The 23,786-nt window shown below is 43.9% G+C and overlaps 1 protein-coding gene across 13 annotated transcripts in view; it reads left to right on the top strand.

Annotated features, from left to right (window-relative positions):
* The window catches only part of ILDR1 (immunoglobulin like domain containing receptor 1), a 283,577-nt gene that overhangs the window by 236,658 nt on the left and 23,133 nt on the right, over nt 1-23,786 (top strand). For 9 of the 13 annotated variants that reach the window (XM_070798045.1, XM_019954680.2, XM_070798010.1 and 6 more), the window contains 2 exons: nt 18,985-19,155; nt 20,463-20,612. In XM_070798045.1, coding sequence (XP_070654146.1) covers nt 18,990-19,155; nt 20,463-20,612 — 316 coding nt within the window. In that variant the 5' untranslated portion in view covers nt 18,985-18,989. Of the gene's footprint in view, nt 1-5,853; nt 6,123-18,984; nt 19,156-20,462; nt 20,613-23,786 lie in introns of those variants that run through there. The other 4 variants (XM_019954855.2, XM_019954771.2, XM_070798067.1 and 1 more) reach the window with 2 other exon arrangements.

Here is a 23,786-nt window from a genome sequence, read left to right as displayed (position 1 = left end):
TGTGCATGGGATTTGCAAGGTCTTCTTATTGCAGTGGCTTATTTTGTTGCAGAGCATGGGCTCTAGGGCATGCAGGCTTCAGTAGCTGTGGCATGTGGGCTCAGTAGTTGCAGCTCTCGGGCTCAATAGTTGCAGCATATGGGTTTAGTGGCATCCGGTCCCATCACTTCATGGGAAATGGATGGGGAAACAGTGGAAACGGTGTCAGGCTTTATTTTTCTGGGCTCCAAAATCACTGCAGATGGTGACTGCAGCCATGAAATTAAAAGACGCTTACTCCTTGGAAGAAAAGTTATGACCAACCTCGATAGCATATTCAAAAGCAGAGACATTACTTTGCCAAAAAAGGTTCGTCTAGTCAAGGCTATGGTTTTTCCAGTGGTCATGTATGGATGTGAGAGTTGGACTGTGAAGAAGGCTGAGCACCGAAGAATTGATGCTTTTGAACTGTGGTGTTGGAGAAGACTCTTGAGAGTCCCTTGGACTGCAAGGAGATCCAACCAGTCCATTCTGAAGGAGATCAGCCCTGGGATTTCTTTGGAGGGAATGATGCTGAAGCTGAAACTCCAGTACTTTGGCCACCTCATGTGAAGAGTTGACTCATTGGAAAAGACTCTGATGCTGGAAGGGATTGGGGGCAGGAGGAGAAGGGGACGACAGAGGATGAGATGGCTGGATGGCATCACTGACTCGATGGATGTGACTCTCAGTGAACTCTGGAGTTGGTGATGGACAGGGAGGCCTGGCGTGCTGCAATTCATGGGGTAGCAAAGAGTAGGACATGACTGAGCGACTAATCTGATCTGATCTGATCTGATGGGTTTAGTTGCTCCGAGGCATGTGAGATCTTCCTGAACTGGCATTGAACCCATGTCTCCTACATTGGCAGGCAGATTCTTTATCACTGAGTTACCAGGGAAGCCCTGCAAATATATATTTTAAAGTCATATTTTCCAAATGGATGTTGCTGGTTGTACAACCACAAGTGACATAAATATATTGACCTTGTTTCCAGCAACATTTCTTGTTAGTCCTTATAAATAATTTACAAATTCTCTTCAATGTTCTGTGTGGATAATCATAAAACTGTGAATAACAACATCTTTATTCTTCATTTTCAGGCTTTTACTTTTTATTTTCTTATTATACTAGTTATGCATGTCACTTCAGTCACTTCAGTCGTGTCTGACTCTGTGACCTTAGGGACTGTAGCCCAGCAGGCTCCTCTGTCCATGGGATTGTCTAGGCAAGAATACTGGAGTGGGTTGCTGTGCTCTCCTCCAGGGGATCTTCCCAACTCAGGGATCTACCTTGCGTCTCCTGCATTGCTGGCGGATTCTTTACAGCTGAGCCACCAAGGAAGCCCCATACTAGTTTTAATATCCTGTAAAATGTTGAATAGGAGTGGTAATAATAAATGTTATTTGTTCTTAAACTCCTTTCACTAGCTTGTACTACCTCCTGCTTTTAGCCCTACTCCAAGATAAACTGTCTTGTTATATCCCACTAATCCAGAAGATTTCTCAGTCTCTACTAGTCCAGACCTCCCTATACAGGTATGCAGCTTCTACTAACTTCATCTGATCAATCACACTTAATAAAGATGTCCAACCATCCACAGGAGTTTCATTTGGATGGTCGACTATTCTCTAGGGTGCAATGTGTCTGAAGTGACTCAAAACTTTTCTATATATCTATGTTCTTTAAAGGCATCATGGTCCACCTAGGCTCAACAGTCAGAAACATATTCTTCTCTCAGTTTCCACATCTAACTTATTAGCAATTTTGTCAATTCTGTATTCTAATTGGAGAAGGAAATGGCAACCCACTCCAGTGTTCTTGCCTGGAGAATCCCAGGGACGGGGGAGCCTGATGGGCTGTCGTCTCTGGGGTCGTACAGAGTCGGACACTACTGAAGCAACTTCGAAGCAGCAGCATATTCTAAATATCTGCCAAAGTATTTTCTCCTCTCCTTTCCCAACACTAATGACTGGTTTAAGCCCTCACTGACTATAGTAACAGTTTAATAACTGGTCTCCCTGCCTTTCATCTCAATTTTCACCTACCATTCTTTTTACTGCTGCCAAGTTTCTTTCTAAAGATAAACTTTGGAAAGTCTGATCGTGCCTTACCCAGCTTGAAACCCTTCGCTGTCTTCCCAGTGTCTATTACATGAAGGCTTAGTTCTCCACCCGGTCATGCAAGGCCTTTTATTTACCCTGGCTAGCTCTCTGACATACTTTCCTACCACTCCCCCACCTTGTTTTATAGTCTAGCAGAACTCAAGTGCTTATAATTAGTCTTTGCTATTTCCTGGTCCCATGATTCTTGACCTGCTGATCCCTCTGCTTGGATTACTCTGGCAAAATTTTATTTGTTTTCAAACCCAGATTACATGTCACATCGTCCAGAAACTATGGATTAACAGCTCAACAAATATTTATTGAGCACTACCTATATGCTAGGTGCTATGCTATATGCTTAGCATATAAAATGAATGACACACTTCAAATGGTACAACATTGGTTAGCAACTTTCTTTTCTTGCCATCCTTTAGCTTGAACTGTCTGAAGCTAATTTTTATTTACATGTTCTTTTCTTTTCTCCTTTCTTAATAAATATGCACATAGATGTATAAATACGACAATATTCTCAAACACAGAGGCATTTGCACGTATGGATTCAGTATTCAGAATAGTCATGGATACAGTTTCAACTCAAAAGTACATTTATACATGGTGGGATCATAAGCTCAGTACTTGGTTTTAGAGTCTGGACTAGAGAACACAAAGAAGCACAGTATGGCTAGAGTAGTAACTAAGGGTGTGTGCTCTGAAGATAGGTTGCCTAAGTTTGCATCTCAGCTCTGTTACTTACAAGCTGGGTGACCCTAGGTAAATAACTGTATCTTTGTGCCTCAAGTTCCTCAGCTATAAAGTGGGGACAATGATAGTCTTTGCCACAGAGTATAGTTGAAAGAATTATTGAAGTTAAAATGAAAAGTGCTTAGAATACTGCCTAGCACAATATAAGTGTTTAATAAATAGTAGCTATTATTATTTTGCAGATGAGGATACTTTTGTCTCAGTCACTATCAGCAGGTCAAGTGATTTTTTACTTCTATATCTAGCCATGAAAGAACTTGTTCTGAAACAAACGTATACTCTTATCTAATCTTTATTGAATGAGTGGCACATGGTGGCAAAATCATTGGCCCAGGAGAGCTCATGGCAGTGGAATAGAATTTTTCTTTGTTTGGAGCTAAATAATTTAACTGGAAAGAAACTGTTCTTTCCACATAGAGTCAACTATACACACTGAGACACAAGTAAGTGAGAGTGTATGGTGGTATAATAGCTAAGATCACAAGGTCTGGAATCAGACTGCCTCACTGAGACTCAAAATCCCACCACTTACCAGCTTTGTCACCTTGGGCAAGTTACTTCTTTGTATCTCAGCTTCCACATCTATAAAGTGGGATTAATAATAAGTTTCTATTTCATACAGTTATTGTGAGAATTTAATGAGATAGTCCATGTAAAGTACTTAGGACATTACTTGGTACATAATACTTAATAAGTGGTGAAGAAAAAAGATACACCATAGTAGGCTAAGGACCATATAAAGTTAACCTAAGTGTTCACTCCAAGGGAAGCAGTGGAGGTAGATGTTCAACTGACCAAGTGATTCCCAAAAGAGAACAAGGAAATTTTCTAATTCTACTGCACTTGGCATAACTTTTGTTAAAGGTGTTTTTTTGTTGTTATTCCTATGGATATACATACATTCCTATGTATCCCAGAGTTATGTTTGGATTAGACCACCAGGCTTTCCCAAAACACATTCCATGGGACATCTGTCCTAAGATATGTATGAGAAAAAAGGTTATATGGTTGAACAATGCTGGGAAATACTGTGTGACATATTCCTTTGGATATGCAAATGTGTAGTAGCAGCCCTAAGGGTTTGACAGGTCCTGAAAAAATGTTTCATTTAGCTTAATCCAGCATTTCTTGAATATATTTGATCAAAGAGCCCTTTCCCCCATATACTATTTATTAGCATTTCATGGAACTACTGTTCTATGGAATAAATATGGGGAAATGCTGACTTCAATGAGTATCAAAATGACCTTAATACCAAAGCAAGGGCTAAGCAAGGTAGGTTTAAGAAGAAGGCTCATACGTTTTTAGAATGGAATTGAAAATTTCCCTAGAACAATTCTCTCAGCCAGGAGACACAGAAATCCTTCAGGGTCACAAACTGTAAAACACACACAGTGTTCCTGGGAGCATGTACAGGGGACCTGGGAGGTGGTGGGGGAGAATCCCTCACTCACATTGCACCCTGCCGCTCCTGCTATTCTAGATCCCACTGTGGGCTTTTAAACATCCTGTACTATCTGCCTTTAGCCATGCACTTCCTGATTATACTTCCTACTTTATAGAAGAGAAAAGGCTACAAGAAAAACACTTAAAGTGAAAAGGCCCTATTGGGGAACCAGAGGCCAGACCCAGGAATAGAGGGGAAGGAGGAGAGTTGGAAAGAAGAAACTGGGTTGAAACCTCCAATCAGATTCAGGACAAGGATGCTCCTCTGGGTGGCGGAGAGAGGAGGGACTCCAGTAGTGCCAGGAGAAAAGGAACCTTCCCAGCAAAGTAAAACATGAGATATACTTTAGGAGAAATAATATTGACTTCTAAGGTTGGTGAGCAGAAGGGCAGTTCCCTGAGGGCAGAAGCCATCTTTAGTGGTAGTGGTAGTCACTCAGTCCTGTCTGACTCTTTGCAATCCCATGGACTGTAGCCCACCAGATTCCTCTGTCCATGGAATTTTCCAGGCAAGAATCCTGGAGGGGGTTGCCATTCCCTTCTCCAGGGGATCTTCCTAACCCAGGGATCGAACCTGGGTCTTGTGTATTGCAGGCAGATTCTTTACAGTCTGAGCCACCAGGGGAGCCCAGAAATCATGTTTAACAGATCTTTATAACTATTTTCTTCAGGTAAAAGGTGGTGGCTAGGAGAAAGGAGAATTGTGTTCTTTACATAATGAGGAGCACAGTGAGAAATCCCCAATAAAGGAGAGGTGTATAAAATGGCTGTCTATTTGTATTGGCCAATGTTTATATTACTTTCCAAATTAATGTCATTGGTTGGCTGCTTCCTGAAGGTAAGCTGCCTTTCTCTCTGTTTTGCTTTATCCCTACACGTGGTTTCCTACCAGGGAAGGAGAGGCTGGGATTACATCCTAAGTGGCCTGATGCAAAGAGACTTAGAATCCGTGGCTGAGGTCTGCAAGGGGCTGCTGAGCTGCATGCAGGATGGCAAATAATAAAAAAGGACTAAACCAACATTAACGATGCCTAACTATGGGTGGTGGGAGCAGCATTTTTTTCTTACTTCCATTAATTCATATTTTTCTAACTTTTTTATCATGAACATCCTTTTCTTTTACAGCTTGGAAGATTAAGTCTGTTTCTCTAGTTCATACCCCGCATCTTTATTTCGAGAAAATCTGAACAATCATTGTATGTAAACTTCCTATAAGTGTGGTTTTAGTGGGGGGAAAAAGAATTTCCCAAGCATGTATGAGTGAATGGAAACATACGGCAGGAAATATTCCCTAAAAAGTTATATCCACAGAATTTTACAAACGGGGAGAAATTTGCTAGGCGTAAGATATCCCGAGAACTTCTGGAAAATATGGTAACAGGCTCCGTAGACAAAGCGGAGAGTGGCAGGAAACGCTGTTTCACTGAGGAGAATCACCTGGCAGCCTGCCTGGGGGCGGAGGCAGGTATGAAAGGTGGCCGCGGGCGGGGGCCGGGGGCGGAGCAGGAAGCCCCGGCGCTAGGAGCTGGAGGCGGAGCCGCGAGGAGCGCCCCAGGTGGGCAGGAGGCGGCGGTACCTGCCCCGGGCCCAGGGTCGGTCCACCGGCCGCGCTGCGCCGAGTGAGGGCAAAACGGAGGGATTTCTTGGCGAAGTGGTGCGTCGTGGACGGGTCGCTGATGAAGAAAGACACAGTGTCCCCGCAGTCCCTGAGCTGAAAGGGGCCGGAGAGCGCCGGTATGGGCTCCGAGCTGCCCGCACCTTGGCTGCTGCTCTTCACCTGGCTCCCAACAGGTGAGCCATGGGAAAATGGGTCCTAGCCAGGCCCAAGGAGAGAGGAAGCCATTGTTGCCTGGCCTAACAGAGTTGGCCGCAGGCGGGACAGAGGAGGCCTGGGCCGCGCTCTGGTGGCTCTTGGCATGGGCGCCAGGATGTGCGGAGACTGGATCGAGTTTCTGCCTGTGGGAACCTGTTTACTTTTATTAGCTTAGGCCTTTACGAAACAGGTGCAACTAAGAAAGAAACTCAGAGCCTCTGGCCTCCTCCTGCTCCCTAGGCACTTCTTGGTCTCTAAAGCCGGAGTGATAGAGGCAGAAACACTACTCTTTCAATTCCTAATTACTTTTTCCTTTCATCTGATACTTGCCATAGGTTTTAGATACGGTGACAACCATATTGGCTCAGAAATACACTTAGTTCGTTCCTGAGAGGTATATGTATCCTCAGTATATGATGGAAAGTTCTATATGATTCAGAATCTATTACTATTTTATAGGATCACAACAGGAGGTTCTTTGCTAACCATGTTCAGTGTCACTTTTCTGCTTTGTATCCGCTCACTTCCCTAACTTTACCCCATGATCATTGTCTCCCCATCAAGTGTTCATCCATCCACCATTTTCATTTCCTTAACCTCCAGGCCAATCCTCTGTGCTTTGAAAGCATGGTTTTGTGTGTCTCAGTGTATCAGTTGGGGAAATAGCAGGCCATGATCTGCATGAGTGAAATCAGGTGGGAAGAGAGAGCATAGTGAAAGAATGTGTAGGTTCTTTCAGCCCTTTTCAATTGAAATGTAGGTGTGACCTTGCAAACTGGAACCTGAGTTCCCTTGGAAGTTCTGCCCTGTTCTATTTCATTTTACCTTTTTTACTTCCCTCTTTTAGGAATAGCCACCCTCTCACCTCTTAGTTGTCAGTGGGAGGTCAGCTCAGTTTGCTCACAGACCAGTTTGAGTCTTGTATTTCTCTTCGGGAAAAGATGTAATATGAAGGTACAGGAAGAATTCCGTTTCTACAAGTTTGAGAGGACATGAAGATAGCTCAGATGTAATCAGATCTCATTCAGACAAGATTCTATAATTCTTTTTAAGCTTAATGCTGAGAATGAAAGGGAGGGAGAATTGCAAAAGGCTAGAAAACTGTTATCCCTAAGGTCTTTGGCTTACCACATTTTCTGTAGAATGTGGGTCCTATAAATTGTCTGAAGCTGAGGAGGGTGAATGTTGGACACTCATGATACACAAGGAAATGAACTGAACTGTACCGACATGGAAGTGCCCGAAATTCTACTAGAACAGTCACCAGCTTAGACTGTGAAAACAAATTCGTAAAAATCCCACAGTTTTGCACAGACTTCTCTCCTGTGCCTCACATGTTTAGCTCAAACTCCATAGCAGCTAGGGATTTCTGAAGCTCCTTGAGCTATCTTTTTAGGAAAGTTGAAGTCTACTCTCACTCTCGCCCTGAGCATGCCATCCCCAGAATTAGGACTTGTAGCCAGCAGTCATTTAGGAAAAAAGAATAAGGAAAGAAGCCTTACAGACAAAAATCCCATTAGGGTATAAACCTCAATCCTTAAATCACCAGCATATTTTAAAAGCTGTTCTGTTTTTGTGAGGAATATTGAGCACTGAATATTTTTCAAATACAATGACCATAACCAAAGGGTATATTCGTAAAGTAAACAAATTGCTAAATGGACAAAGTCTTCGGAAAGTAGAGCTCCATGTGTTCATGAACCAGCCATGCTGTGTGAGTAGCCAGGATGCTGCTGCTGCCGCGTTGCTTCAGTCGTGTCCGACTCTGTGCGACCCCATAGATGGCAGCCCACCCGGCTCTCCCGTCCCTGGGATTCTCCAGGCAAGAATATTGGAGTGGGTTGCCATTTCCTGCTGGGGTGGTCAAATAATACAGATTGCTGTGTTTGCCTGGTATTCATTAAATGGAAGCCTACCTGCGTTACACATTTTAAAACCAGAGAATGCTAAACACAGAAAAGTCCTAAGTCCAGAAGAAATATAGTTTGCATTGTGACATGTACACACATATATGAGATTTATAAAATAGGAGCAAGAGGTATACACACACACACACACAAAAACAGTCACTATGTTGGATTAAAAGTATTAATTTAATAAATATTGCTTTAGTAACATTTAAATTCGTAGAAAGTAATCCCCAAATTAGCAGCAACTTACTAGAAAAATCCAGTAAGTTGATGTTTTTTTTCAAGATCCACTGCAAACTGAGGTATGAACTTTGGAAAACCCTGCACTAGAATGTATTCATTTTGGTCTATCACCTTTTTGTCTTCTGTTTCTAAAGAAGAGGCAGCCCAGCCCTCTGATTAGCATCCAAGTTTCTGCAGTTGCAAAGTATGGGTGAGTAATGAGATTATGTCAGAAGTGGGTACACTGGCTAGTTGGTGTGGCTTGGGCTTCTGACGAAGCCTCTGAGGTCAGGAAGTCCTGTGAAGTTACCATAGTCTTTATGTTTGGAGCTGTGGCGAGATCAGAGGGTTTGTGTGTGTAATTCTCTGAACTTTTTTTCTTTAAAAAGGAAGAAAGTTTTATCACACAAGTAATATTTGCTTCTTAAAACAGACTATTAAGATAAGGCTAAATTAAGTTCCTGCAGCCCTTTGCATTAATGGCTAATAGCGCTTGTTACCATCATCCAAACTCAAACTTTATTCCTAGAAAGAAAAGTTAGTTTTTTCCCCCAGATTCTAGAAGGTTGTGTGTCATTTGTGCTTTTGTGACTTTTTAAAAAGATCTTAGAAGGGTGTTAACTTATAGATCCATGTAGCTATCAACTTGTGTTACCATTCTTTGGGAAATCAGACAGCTGACTTCTAAAGAACAAGATTCTTAGCATCTAAACCATTAGCTTTCATTTGGTGGTGGTTGTGAAGGTTGGGATCATACTGAAGATCTAATACATCTTGTGAAGTTGCTCAGTGATGTCTGACTCCTTGCAACCCCATGGACTATAGCCTGCCAGCCTCCTCTGTTCGTGGGGTTTTCCAGGCAAGAATACTGGAGTGGGTTGCCATTTCCTTCTCCAGGGGATCTTCCTCAACCAGGGATTGAACCCAGGTTTTCAGCACTGCAGGCAGACTCTTTACCACCCGGGAAGCCCTAATATGCCTTGGTCCCTGATATAGTAAATAGTAAAGTGGAGCTTCTCAGGTGGTGGATAAGGGACTGCGTACTGCTCCTCTCCCTTGCCCCACCCCTCACCTCCTGTGAGGCTCCCTGAAGTACCTCTCAGAATGCGGTGCTCTGGGAACACAAGTAGAAATCACCCCCAGTCCTTGTCTTCCCCTCCCAGCCAATTTTACAGATAAGGAAATCTGTGCAGAGAAGTCAGATGTCTAAGGTTGACACAGTGGAGTTGGTTTGAGGGTTGGGATGAGGATCCTGGCATCCTCACTCTTAGGCCATGCTCTTACATCTATTTCATACCATGGAGCAGGTTTGTTCTGTCTCATTGAATCCTGGTAGAAATGGAAATTGACTACCTCTGGGATGTCTGCATGTATGTGTACTAAGTCACTGTAGTCGTATCCAACTCTGTGACCCTTTGGACTGTAGCCCACCAGGCTCCTCTGTCCATGGGATTCTGTAGGCAAAATTACTGGAGTGGGTTGCCATGTCTTCCTCCAGGCGATCTTGCCAATCCAGGAACTGACCCCATGTCTCTTATGTCTCCTGCGCTGGCAGGTGGTTCTTTATGACTGGCACCACCTGGGAAGCCCCTGGGATGTCTAACCAGATGTTAATTATTAAACATCTTGCCCCAACAGCAATGCAGTGGGATGAGATGGTGGGTAATTACTGTACTGTTTGCCTGGGTTTCTTTCAGCCTAATACTTTATTTCATTATTTGAAGTCCTTAGGGGAGAAAGAAAATTGTGTGTTTTAAGAATTAAAAAGACTGATCATGTCTTTCTCTGGTACTCATTTCTAGATCTTCCAAAATACAAATCTTAGGTGGGTCAAGGAAAGGATTTGACACTTTCTTCATTTCCCAAACCCAGTACCATGTTCTGTTGCTTAATCCCAGCAGCTTAACCATCTCCTTACCTCTAGGCCTGCTACTTCTTTGTCTAGTTCCAACCATTCTCCACACAGATGATAGGTTAACCTACCTGGGTTAATTTTTCCCACCTTCACTGTAGTGGGCTTCCAAGGTGGCACTAGTGGTAAAGAATCCATCTGCCAATGCACGAGACATAGGAGACAAGGGCTCCATCCCTAGTTCAGGAAGATCCCCTGGAGTAGGAAATGACAACCCACTCCAGTATTCTTGCCTGGAAAATTCCTTGGACAGAGGAGCCTGGCGGGCTGCAATCCATAGGGTTGCAAAGAGTCGGACACGACTGAAGCAACGTATAGCATGCATGCACCTTCACTTTAATGCTCTAAGAACCTCTACTAGATCCCCATAGTCTGTATGAGTGGATTAAAGCTCTTTGGAATTCAAGACCCACTCATTCTGGCCTCACTAACTTGGGCAGCTATGTCTCCACTGCTATGAGCATCCTCTTGTACCCTTCCCACCCCCAACATACTCTCTTCTTCCTTGCTTTTTGTCTGGCCATATTACAAATGGTTAACTTTAACCATTTATTTTCTGTACTTTCAGAGCACTTAAAATTTGTTCCAGGCAGTTTACCCTTTCTTGTACGAATTTGTTTATTTGCCAGATGTTTAATGTATACCATGTACCAGACATGCTCTCAAACAAAAGTAGACATGGCCTTGGACTCTATGGTGTTTATGGTCTGAAGGACAAACAAAGAAATGTGGAAATACAGCTATGACAGGGACCATGAGAAAGAGATACAAGGTACAACAAGAAGTTGTAATAGACGGATTTTGCTCATTTGGGAGGCCGTCTCTGGAGAAATGACACTTGAGTTGACAGCTGAGGTGTAATCATCCCAGACAAATTAATAGCATGTGCAAGGCTGCTGAATAGGAGCTCAGTGAGAATGAGGGATGGCAAGAATGTCTCCATGACTGAGAGGAGGAAGCCTTTCCATGTGGTGGGAAGGAGGCAGGGGTGGGTAGGACCAGATCGCGTAGTCTCATGGATCATGGTAGGAGGCTGTGTATTTATCCTGAGAACAGTGCACAGCTTTTGGAGATATTTAAAGAGAAAGAGTTGGGAGGTGGACAGCAGTGTGCTATCCACATGGAAGAAAACCAGAGTGTGTGCAGGTACCAGTTAACTGAAGCAGTATCCAGGCTGGAAGTGATGGAGCTTGTGCTGGGGTGATGGTGAAAATGGAGAGAGAGGGATCCCAGAAATAGTAGGGAGATAAATAAAAGCAGTTTGATAATAGATTTTGTAGGGAGTGTGAGGGAGAAAGAGATGTCAAGGACAAGACCTAGTTTTCAGTCTTGCACATTGACTGAGATGGGAAATAGGGAAGAACCCAAGTTTGAATAGGAGGAGGAGGATTTAGATTTGGGGCCCAATTTAGATTCTGAAACAGCCAAGAAGAGCTATGAGGAGGATTTGAGCCTGGGTGTCTGTCTTGGCTCTTATTGTAGAGTAGCAGGACTTGTTATACAAAGCTCTACCAGTTTCTGAGCAATCCTGTAAAGCTCAGCCATGACCAGATGTACCTTGTTTATGCATTTACTTGTTTATTATTGACTTGCCCACCAAAAGTATAAGTTCCAAGAGTTCAGGGACCTTGTCTCTCATCAGCTACTTTACCCCCATCATCTGAAACAGTGCTTGTCTCATAGTAGGTATTCAATAAGTGAGTGAGTGAGTGAGTGACCTCTGGAGGCCCAGGGCACACAGAAATTTGTCATTCTGGTGAGACTTAAATTTGCATGTGCGCTGAGATTAGCATGTGGGTACACGGTTGAGTCACTGGCCTGAGCGAATGACTTTGGGAAACCCCGCGCATCTGCCTCTCAGGGCTTGTTGTCCTCTACTCATAATAACTAAAGGATACCAAATTCAAACCACCTGAGAAGCTATTTTTTTCACTTAGTAGGTTATCAGAATTTTTTTTAAGATTGATATTCTCCCCTGTTGGAAAGATTGTGGTGATACATGGGAGTGTCACACACTGCTCATGGGACTATAAATTTCTTTACTGAATTATTTATTAAAAGCCTCATCCCCTTTGACCTAGCAATCTCACTTTGAGAAATACATCCTACTGGAATAAAAAAGGACTTTTGTAAAGAGATACCTAATATAACATAAAGGTATTCACTTCAATAATTTATTTCGGCATTGTTTGTGATAATGCAAATTTAGAAGTACCTAAATGCCCATCATTAGCAAAAGGGGTAAATTATGGTTCATCCATGTAGTGACTTATCACGCAGTCACTAAAAAAATTATATCTATTTATACTGATAAAGAATATAATGATATTTCATTAGTTTGAAGAAAAAACAAAATTGTGAGTCAATGCACATGATTAATTAAAAAAAAACAGTGTAGGAAAAGATGTGGAGGATAGACACAAAATTATGGTGCTTCTGGAGACTAGAGTTCATGGTGAGTAAGGAGGAACTTTTTACTTTATACCCTTCTCTATTGTTTAAGTTTCTTATTATTTATCTTATGAAGAAAAAAAGGGATTTCTCTACAAAATGATTGAAGTAAATTTGTAAATGTCCCTTAAGGGGTTAAACCTCTGCCATTAGGAAACTTACCTAGAAGGCAAGTGGTACAGTGGAAATTGTAGGATTTGGGATTTTAGAGGTATAAGCGTAAATTTAGTCTTGCTATTTATTAGCTGTGTGGCTTCAGCCCAGTTATTTAATCTACCTGAGGATTTTCCTCATCTATGATATTGAGATGAAAATAAGGCTGATCTCATAGGGATTTGCCAAGGTTAAAGGACATACTGTATAATAAACCCTCAATACCATGCTGACCAACATCGAAATGCTCAGTAGTTACATTTTCCTCCCCAGGGCAGCCATAGGCTTCTGCCACTCCAAGCCTAACACTGTTAAGTGCACCCAGATCTTTGTTAACCGTGTAACTCATAGACGTACTTCCTTCTGCATCCCAACCAGTTTCTTCTCCCCTTTTCTCCTGTCCTAGCTCTCCCTGTCCCTTAACTCTTGTCCGTGCATTGCCAGGCCCTCTTCCTCTGGATTCTTTTCCTGTTTGCACTGTTATCTAAGGAAATATGACAAGTACCGATGGTAAATATACTTGGGGAGATAGCTTGCCCTGACATAAACTCTGATAGGATTAAATCTGTGTACTTTTGTTAACCTGCTGACTGGAGCAGAGGTGCCTGGGTGCCTGAAAAACAGGAATCAAGACCTTCCATCGAGGCAGCAGTAGGCTACTGCCTCTTGCTGGGAAACACTTTGCTCTCCGCCCTGCCTGCCACTCCCTTCCAAGCAAGACCCTTCGTGTGAAAAGGAGGGGAAATGACAACCAGTCCCCTGAAAATGATTTTTAGTTAAAAAAAAAATTTTACCTAGATCCCTATGCTGTATAGATAATAATTTCTAGAAACTTATTAAACATCTTTCCCACTCTACTACATGGGGAAAACAGGCTGAATAAATAAATGTGCAAAGATATGCATCTATTTGGGAACACATGGCATTGAATTGTAAAGATACTCTTCTTTCTTTGGTATATTCTCCTTCCACCTTAACGCAGAATGATAGTCCCCGCTCTGCGCATCAGCGTAGTCTTGGAAAGTACCTCATGGCGGGAAACTGAGAATCCCCTTCCCCTTCTCTCCTTCCCATGGGCTCCATTATCTCATCTGAAGTCACCTTTCCACCCTTACATGACAGATCCCTCTTCCTCTTTCACAGAGGAGACCAACTGAATGGGTTTGCCAGGTAAGACACAGCTTTAAAAGCTTTTAGTGCAGTAACTCATTTTGCAAAAAGAAGGCAGTAATGACTGCTTACATTTGTATTATTTTAATTCTTTCAAAAATGCTTTTACATGCTATTCTCAGTTGATCTCAACCTCTTAAAATGGACAAGATAAAAAATGATACAAATAATAGCTGACATTTATCAAGTGTCTATTATGTGCCAGGCTTTTTGCTAAATGCTGGACATATTTATCTCCTTTAGTCCTCACTATTACTTATTCAAACACATATTATCATCATCCTAATTTTGCATGTAGACAAACAACCTTAGTTTGGAAATAACTTATCAGGTCTTTTAGCTAGTGGGGGAGTGGAGGCAAAATTTGAACCCAGAAAACACAGTTTCCAGAATTTAAGGAGAAAAGTATAAAGACAACTAGGAAATTAGATGGTGATAAACTGGGGAGAAGGAGATGCCACATGATGAAGAGAATGAGAACAGAAAGAAAATCTAAGAATTTGATAAGTCAATAGAACTAAGTTTAAAAGATCAAAGATGCAACCAGGACATGTATAAACAGAACACTTATCTTTTTAAATCTCTTCATATTTTCAGCCCAGATTCTGCTGCCCTTAGTCTTTTCTTGAAAACTTTACCTGCTTGATAGTGTGCATGCCCAATGTGGTTAATTTTACAGAGAAATTAGAGGCTAAAGGAGAAGATGGGAAGTTTCTGACTTTGAAATGGGCTGTCTTGCTACTTCCCTCCCCTTCCTCCCAATCTGGAAATTCCTCCTGCTTTTTGAGAGTCCAGTTCCTGACTTCTGCTTGGAAGGTCAGGCTTGCTTGCTTGGGAAAGATTGAGTTTTGGTGTGAGCAAGACTCCAGTTCAAAATACTGAGACTGAGAGGGCTTGGCTTATTATAGTCTCTGAACTTCTGCCCACAGCTATGGCCAGGACTGACCCCACCCTAGGGGTCTTTGTGAGGACTGGAGACAGTGTATGTTTATCACCTGGCACACAGTAGATGCTGAGATCCAGAGCAGCAGCTGAGAAGAAGGGAGAAAGGTTTGCTGGTCGGTCAGTACCTTTGTCCTGAGAGACGCCCTCGCTCTCCACATGGGACTGGGCAGAGGGTGAAGGTCTGGGAACTGTGCAGGGTGCTGTGGGGCTAACAGACCCCTGGAGGGAGTGTGAGTGAGTGCAATATGGTCAAATACATGGCAACCTGTCATAATTCAAGGCTTGAAATTCACTTAAGGGATGAAATTAAAGAAAGGATAAAAGAGCAGCAAAGCCAGTTCTGATGGTAAAGGTGAGTCATGTCACCCCACGTGTGGTTTGTCCATAATAAGGGCATTCATGGAAGAGAAGCTGAGTGAACATTTGGTAATGAAGGTGATCACCCTTGTCCCCATTCTTCTGCCTCAGGGTGTCAGATTCAGCCATCTTCAAAGTTACCCCAGAGTAATTTCTGGCTCCAACCAAATACTTATCTCTGACTCCTGGCACACCCGTACTATCCACCCCACCCCCCGCCCCCCACGTATATTCTACCTCTATACAAATAACGTTGACTGGAGTCCTTTGAACAAACTGTCGTTTGTATCAGATTACCATTCGACAAAATCAAGGACACATAGTTTACTAATGACGGTATTAGAGTAACTGCTGCCTGTACTATATTAAGTATTGCATGTGTAGCTTGGCCCCATGCTCTGATTATGTGCAAGCTATTGAATACCAAACATCTTCCTCTATTTAAAAAATAGCTTGATTCTGCTCAGGGCAGAGTCTTGGTTCCAACCACTTTAGAAAATGAACGACCACAGACAAGCCACTTGCCTTGTCCAGTCTCAGGTTTGCTGTGTATGCAGTGGCACAGCTTGTTTCTCCCTGGGGCTCATAAAGATAGTGAGTAGAAGGAAATATATGAAAGTTCTTTGTGAGTCTAGGATTTTGCTTAGATTGCCAGTCAGTTTTTTTCTCTCTATTTCAATCAATGCAAGTTACTGATCAAAATAAGCTAATGTTGACAATGCCATCCTATTTGTTGTCAGATCTTACTGCAGCTGCTTCTTCTGTTCAGTTAAAGCTGTGTTGGGTAAAAGCTCCAAGGTTTAATCCAGGTCAGTTCTGGGAAAAAAGAGGTGGTGAAGGTGGAGAAGCAAAAGTAAAAAAATCAGATTATGAAATAATCCATGTTAAGTTTCAGATACTAGTCATTAGCTCTTGATTCTTATTGGACTGACTGCAGGAATCCTACAGCTAATACAGACAGCAGCTCTCCCCACCCTCCCCACCCCCCCACCACAAGCTCCTCAAGGCTTATTTTCAAAATGATGCTCTTTTCCCATTCACAGCTAAATAAGAAAGTCATCCATCTTCCTAAAAACACCACTTTCACCTTATTATTCCTTTTCAGAAAAACCTTCAGTGATTATCCATTAACTAGAAACAGATTCTGGAGTGCAATTTACACACCACCCCATTTGCCTACTCCCACTCCCCACCATCATCTCACTTATTTATCATCTAATTTATCACCGTAAAGCCAGAGGCCCCAGCTGGACTGGTTCCTTCAGATTCCCCAAGGAACGGCCTCTTCATGATAAGTGCCTTTGCTCACTCCTTTCTTCTATCGTGACTCAATGAGTCTCTCTGCCCTCTTCCTGTTTTTCACATATCATCTTAATCCTACCTTGTTTTTAGAATCTATCGTAACTCTCTCTTCCTTCTGTGATGGTTCCCCACCCACAGGTCTCCCCCGACACTTCTGCAGACCCTCTCTAGCATGGCTATCACTGGCACATCCTCATTACAGCTCAGCCCTGAAGAGGGCTCAGGTCATTTCTGGGGACCAGGGTCTATCCCAAGCAGCACAGCATCTTGCTGTCTCTCTGTGGACATGAGAAAAGTGGATGCTGATCCCATCATAAACCATGGTGTTCTGTATTAGGAGGGTTGTGTCTAGGTGAGGCAGGACCCAGCACCATGCTCATGGCTCTGGCCATTGAGCCAGGCCCATCCAGCGGCTCTGAAAGGTGGGGGGGTGACTGTTTTGTTTGTGGGAGTAACTCAGTCAAAATGAACACAGCTCCACTTGAGAACTCTATTGGAGAGACTTCTAACTTGAACCCCTTTCTCCATGGCCCTCAGAATAAGGGAGAAAGGAAAAAGACTCATACACTGTCACCACCATGGCAGCATATATGCCAGCACCTTGCCAGTTACCATGGCAGGTGCCAGAAGTGTGGATTATTTCACTGCATTCTTGCAAGGACCTGATGAGGTTAGTACTTATACAATCTCTCTTCATAGCTGAGGAAACACAGGCTCAGAGAGAGTAAATAACTTCTCCAGTGTCCAAGTGAGTAGTACAGTTTGATTTGAACCCAACTGTATCTGAGTCCAAAGCCTGGGTTTAATTTAGCTAGTCTATACCAGTGGTCCTCAAAGTACGGTGCCCAGAGAAGTAGTATCAGAATCTCCTGGAAATTTATTAGATGTAAGTTCTTGGGTCCCACCCAAGTCCTACTGAATTAGAAACTCCCGCTGACAGTGATCTGGGCTGTCACAAGTCCTCCTGGTGATGTATGCTCAAGTTTGGGTACTATTTCTCCACATGAAACCTGCTGTAAGAAGGCCCCTATAACTGGGCCTAGAATCCATATTGACACAGGAACATCTGAAGATGCTGGTAATGTGTGGACCTCTGACCATGTCAAAGTCCCACCTGACATTTCTGTGCCACCTGGTTCCTCATCAACACAGACTTGGAGCTTTAAGTATATCTGTAGATTTGGAAGGTAAGGGGAGAAAGTTTTTAAAAGTAAAAGAAAAATTGTTAGTTCCTTCAAATCTTTTGTGAAAAAAAATTGTCAGTCTGATCATTTTTTTTTTAATTTGTTTTGTGCTTATGTTGGAGCAGTTGTACTGCCAATTTTCACTGTCATTCATTCCATCATGTATTCAACATGAATGAACGTACATTTGTTGGGTGCTAAGGGCTTCCTGGTGGCTCAGAAGGTAAAGATTCTGCCTGCAATGTGGGAGACCTGGGTTTGATCCCTGGGTTGGAAAGATCCCCTGGAGATGGGCACCCACTCCAGTATTCTGGCCTGGAGAATTCCATGGACAGAGGAGCCTGGCAGGCTACAGTCCATGGGGTTGCAAAGAGCTGGACATGACTGAGTGACTTCACTTTTTAAGGAGGTGACAGGTGCCAGTATGAGGCTCTTGTGTTTGAACAGTGAGCCAGAAGCAAGCCCAGTAGGCCTCCAAGCCTACAGTAGCCAGGCCATCCCCAAGAAGTGTGAAAAGTGCTGCCAGAGGTAGGGCAGGGCACTTTGGGAAAACAGAGGAAGCCCCCTCTTCCACACTTGCAGTCAGAGGAGGCAAGGGTGCAGCTGAAAACCTAAGAAATAAATCTTGCTTAGCCTGGTGAAGGGAGTGGAGTAGCAACTGGTGATGTGGAAGAGTGCTCCACAAGAGATGTACACCTGGGATGACCTGCGGAAGACATTGATCCTAGCACGAGAAGGACGGAGGCAAGTCTAGAGTGTCCAAAGCCCTCTGTCAGAGTGGGGCATGAAGGGAGATGAGGCCCCAGAGAAAGGCTGAAAGCAGACCTGACTGGTCTCCTAGGCCAGGGTACAGAGGTTGAACTTTATCCTTAGGGAAATGGGAAAACATTTTAAGAAGAGAAGTGACATGAAAAAATATCTACACTAGCAAAGTCATTCTTTTATGGCCTTCTTTTAATATCGTTTCTTTATCATTGTTGGATGTGTCATCACTCCATATGGACTGTAGCCAACTTAGGAGTCATGATTCTTCCTCTTTTTTCCCTCCATCTCCTCCAGGGTGTCTGTAATATCCACCACAACCCCGCCCAGGCTGAGTAAGACAATTGCCTGTGAGCTGCTCCCAACCAGCCAGGCAGTGTGTTTGCTTATGGACATTGCTTTTCTTGCCCCATGAATAGAAGGAAGTCACCCCTTAGAGTCCTTCAGCATTGTCTTCTGCTCTTGGCTGCAGGCTGCATGTCCTTGCTGGTGACGGTCCAGCACACGGAGCGCTATGTCACCCTGTTTGCCTCCGTCATCCTCAAATGTGACTACACCACCTCTGCCCAGCTCCAGGATGTGGTGGTGACGTGGCGCTTCAAGTCCTTCTGCAAGGACCCCATCTTTGACTACTATTCTGCATGTGAGTGCCCTCCTCCCCACTCTTGCCCCCCACTCTCCCAAGGCCCCTCTGTGAAGTACTGCCATTAGGGTTAGGAATTATTTAGGATCACAAATCCTTATAGTGAGAAGAAGCCAGAAAGATTGCTTATTGCAGTTCCCTCATTTTATAGATAGACAAGCTGAGGCCAAGTAGATGACATAACTTATTCAGGGTCACATACCATTAATTTATTTTAAAATTTCTGTTTCACTTTGTTCAAAAAGGAATGAAGGCAGCTTAGACATTAAGTAAAAAGGCAGAGCAAGTCCTGCATCCTAGTTAATGCCTGGTGCACTCGTATCCCCCACCCCACCCACTAGCCACAGGATGAATGAGGAACGGTCATTTGTGAGCCTCCAGCCCACTGCCACATCCCTGTCTAGGGCCAGCCTTCCGGTAGACAGTCATGCCTCAGTGACTGGGAGCGCACTGGCCACAGGTAGCCTGCTCATTGTAGGCATCTCTGAATGCTGCGTGGCTCTCCCCTACACTTAGCCAAGTCCTCCCTCTCGGTGACAACTGCCCCACTCATGTCATTCTTGCTGTCTTGAACCTAAGTCCTTCTCTCACTGCCCACCTCTGCCTCTCTCAAGAAACAGAAGAGCCCAGACTCCCACCACCGACCTGGGACAATTGACCTTTAGAAATTTGGAGAATAGAAGTAGACCCTGTTCACCCTGAGCTTCCCAAGATGAGGCAAAGCAGGGGGAGGCATCAGCTTTACCATTTTTAGCCCCGACTAGTATCTTACAATATGAGCTCCAAAACCTAACTTACTGAGCCACCCACAGAGCCTCACCTTGTTCCCAAAACACCCCCTTTCTAAACTGAGGCATTGTTTCCTGGGGGCTACTCTTAAAATGCATGCATTAAGTGGGAAAGTAGGAGGGACCAGGTAGAAGACATTTATCATCAGCAGATTTAACAGCTCTCAAAACGTATATTGAGAGGGCAGGTTAGAGGAACCATTTGGGAGCAGATTCTGGAGTCACTTTGGAAATGAGGCAGGGGACATTTGGATGGAGGTGGTGATTCAGTTCAGGATTTGGAAATTTTGGCCCAGTAGAGGGGTCTGGAGTCTTGCTGCTCAAAGTGTGAGCAATGGTTTCACCTGGGAGCTCATTAGAAACGTAGACTCTCAGATCCCCATCTTTGAGAAGATGCCTAAGAGATGCAGAGACTCAGGAAACACTGAGAACCTTCACTGCTCCAGGGACCACTAAGGTCACCTTTCTTGATGGGAATTCCTTACTGCTGTGTGACTTGCCCATGTCCTCTTTCTCCAGCATACCAAGCAGCTTTATCCCTGGGCCAGGACCCGTCCAATGACTGCAATGACAGCCAGCGGGAAGTTCGCATCGTGGCCCAGCGGCGGGGGCAGAGTGAACCTGTGCTGGGGGTGGATTACCGGCAGCGCAAGATCACCATCCAGAATCGTGAGTTTGGAGGCAGCTGGGGACTGGGGGTGGAGAGCTGTGTAGATACCAGGCCTAGCAGGCTGAGTCATTGTGGGGATTTCCCTTTTCTTCTGTTGCTTGATGGTCTACTTGGTCACTTTCATTTTTTTGAGGAAAGTGCCAAATGCACAGAATGTGCCACCCCCTCTGAAGTCAGTACCCTGGAAGTTGGGCTCAGACAAGAGGACGGCCTACAGCTTTGGCTAAAGGTCTGGGACTGGGTGTTTTCCTTCACCTTCCTGAGATTCATGGCTAACATGTGGCTCAGGCTCCCTTGATTTCTTCCAGAAAGTGCTCTCAAGGCCTGCTCAAACCCCAGATGCCTGAGTTCCCCTCTGGCTACCCCTGTTTCCCAAATCTATGGAGTGGGGGTTTCTAAGTAGATGGCCACTTATGGACCCTTGCCCTTCACTGGTAGAGGAAAGAGCACTGGGTGTAGAATCAAAAGACGGGGTGGTGATCCCATGCTTCCACCCCCTTGCTTAGTGACCGATTCTTTTCTCTGGCCTCTGTTATCAAATCTGAAAGATGGGCATAATGGTCTTTGTCTCCCCACACTGAAGTAAACATCAAATACGACATCTGAGAGCTACATCTGAAGCATATGTGTTCTTTGTGGGAGTACAAGGAGTAGACTCAGGTGTCAGACTCAGGTGTAGGTCCCTGTTCTGTACTCACAGGGGTTGTGAACTTGGGCAAGTCCCTTTCATTTTTTAAGCCTCAATTTCTGTAAGGTGGGACTTGCCATAGTACTTGTCTCATGGAGAGTTGTCAGGATTAAGTGAGATGATGTGTATAAAGCACTTAGAAAACCACATGTGTGCGGTGAACTTTCATTATGACCATTTAGCACACCTGTGAATGAAGGGTCAGCGCCCCACATTACTGGGGGGAATGGATTCCATGTCCAGTGGATTATTGGCACAGAATTCAGAGCCTATTTAAATGAGCTTTATCTATAGTGTTAAATCAGAGAAGGCAATGGCACCCCACTCCAGTACTCTTGCCTGGAAAATCCCAAGGAAGGAGGAGCCTCGTGGGCTGCAGTCCATGGGGTCAATACGAGTCTGACACGACTGAGCGACTTCACTTTCACTTTTCACTTTCATGCATTGCAGAAGGAAATGGCAACCCACTCCAGTGTTCTTGCCTGGAGAATCCCAGGGATGGCGGAGCCTCATGGGCTGCCATCTATGGGGTCGCACAGAGTCGGACATGACTGAAGCGACTTAGCAGCAGTTCAGTTCAGTTCACTTCAGTCGCTCAGTCGTGTCTGACTCTTTGTGACCCCATGAATCACGGCACGCCAGGCCTCCCTGTCCATCACCAACTCCAGGAGTTCACTCAGACTCACGACCATCGAGTCAGTGATGCCATCCAGCCATCTCATCCTCTGTCGTCCCCTTCTCCTCCTGCCCCCAATCCCTTCCAGCATCAGAGTCTTTCCCAATGAATCAACTCTGCATGAGGTGGCCAAAGTACTGGAGTTTCAGCTTTAGCATTACTTCCTCCAAAGAAATCCCAGGGCTGATCTTCAGAATGGCCTGGTTGGATCTCCTTGCAGTCCAAGGGACTCTCAAGAGTCTTCTCCAACACCACAGTTCAAAAGCATCAATTCTTTGGCGCTCAACCTTCTTCACAGTCCAACTCTCACATCCATACATGACCACAGGAAAAACCATAGCCTTGGCTAGATGGACCTTTGTTGGCAAAGTAATGTCTCTGCTTTTGAATATGCTATCTAGGTTGGTCATAACTTTCCTTCCGAAGAGTAAGCGTCTTTTAATTTCATGGCTGCAGTCACCATCTGCGGTGATTTTGGAGCCCCAAAAAGTAAAGTCTGACACTGTTTCCACTGTTCCCCCATCTATTTCCCATGAAGTGATGGGACCGGATGCCATGATCTTCGTTTTCTGAATATTGAGCTTTAAGCCAACTTTTTCACTCTCCACTTTCATCTTCATCAAGAGGCTTTTGAGTTCCTCTTCACTTTCTGCCATAAGGGTGGTGTCATCTGCATATCTGGGGTTATTGATATTTCTCCCGGCAATCTTGATTCCAGCTTGTGTTTCTTCCAGTCCAGCGTTTCTCATGATGTACTCTGCATAGAAGTTAAATAAGCATGGTGACAATATACAGCCTTGATGTACTCCTTTTCCTATTTGGAACCAGTCTGTTGTTCCATGTCCAGTTCTAACTGTTGCTTCCTGACCTGCATACAAATTTCTCAAGAGGCAGATCAGGTAGTCTGGTGTTCTCATCTCTTTCAGAATTTTCCACTGTTTATTGTGATCCACACAGTCAAAGGCTTTGGCATAGTCAATAAAGCAGAAAGAGATGTTTTTCTGGAACTCTCTTGCTTTTTCCATGATCCAGTGGATGTTGGCAATTTGATCTCTGGTTCCTCTGCCTTTTCTAAAACCAGCTTGAACATCAGGAAGTTCACGGTTCACATATTGCTGAAGCCTGGCTTGGAGAATTTTGAGCATTACTTTACTAGCGTGTGAGATGACTGCAATTGTGCGGTAGTTTGAGCATTCTTTGGCATTGCCTTTCTTTGGGATTGGAACGAAAACTGACCTTTTCCAGTCCTATGGCCACTGCTGAGTTTTCCAAATGTGCTGGCATATTGAGTGCAGCACTTTCACAGCATCATCTTTCATGATTTGAAATAACTCAACTGGAATTCCATCACCTCCACTAGCTTTATTTGTAGTGATGCTTTCTAAGGCCCACTTGACTTCACATTCCAGGATGTCTGGCTCTAGATGAGTGATCACACCATCGTGATTATCTGGGTGGTGAAGATCTTTTTTGTACAGTTCTTCTGTGTATTCTTGCCACCTCTTCTTAATATCTTCTGCTTCTGTTAGGTCCATACCATTTGTGTCCTTTATCGAGCCCATCTTTGCATGAAATGTTCCCTTGGTATCTCTAATTTTCTTGAAGAGATCTCTAGTCTTTCCCATTCTGTTGTTTTCCTCTATTTCTTTGCATTGATCACTGAGGAAAGCTTTCTTATCTCTTCTTGCTATTCTTTGGAACTCTGCATTCAGATGCTTATATCTTTCCTTTTCTCCTTCATTTTTTGCTTCTCTTCTTTTCACAGCTATTTGTAAGGCCTCCCCAGACAGCGCTTTTGCTTTTTTTGCA

Source organism: Bos indicus, chromosome 1 (genome assembly GCF_029378745.1).
Source record: "Bos indicus isolate NIAB-ARS_2022 breed Sahiwal x Tharparkar chromosome 1, NIAB-ARS_B.indTharparkar_mat_pri_1.0, whole genome shotgun sequence".
NCBI classification, from domain to species: Eukaryota; Metazoa; Chordata; class Mammalia; order Artiodactyla; family Bovidae; genus Bos; species Bos indicus.
This window is presented reverse-complemented; position numbering and strand designations above follow the sequence as displayed.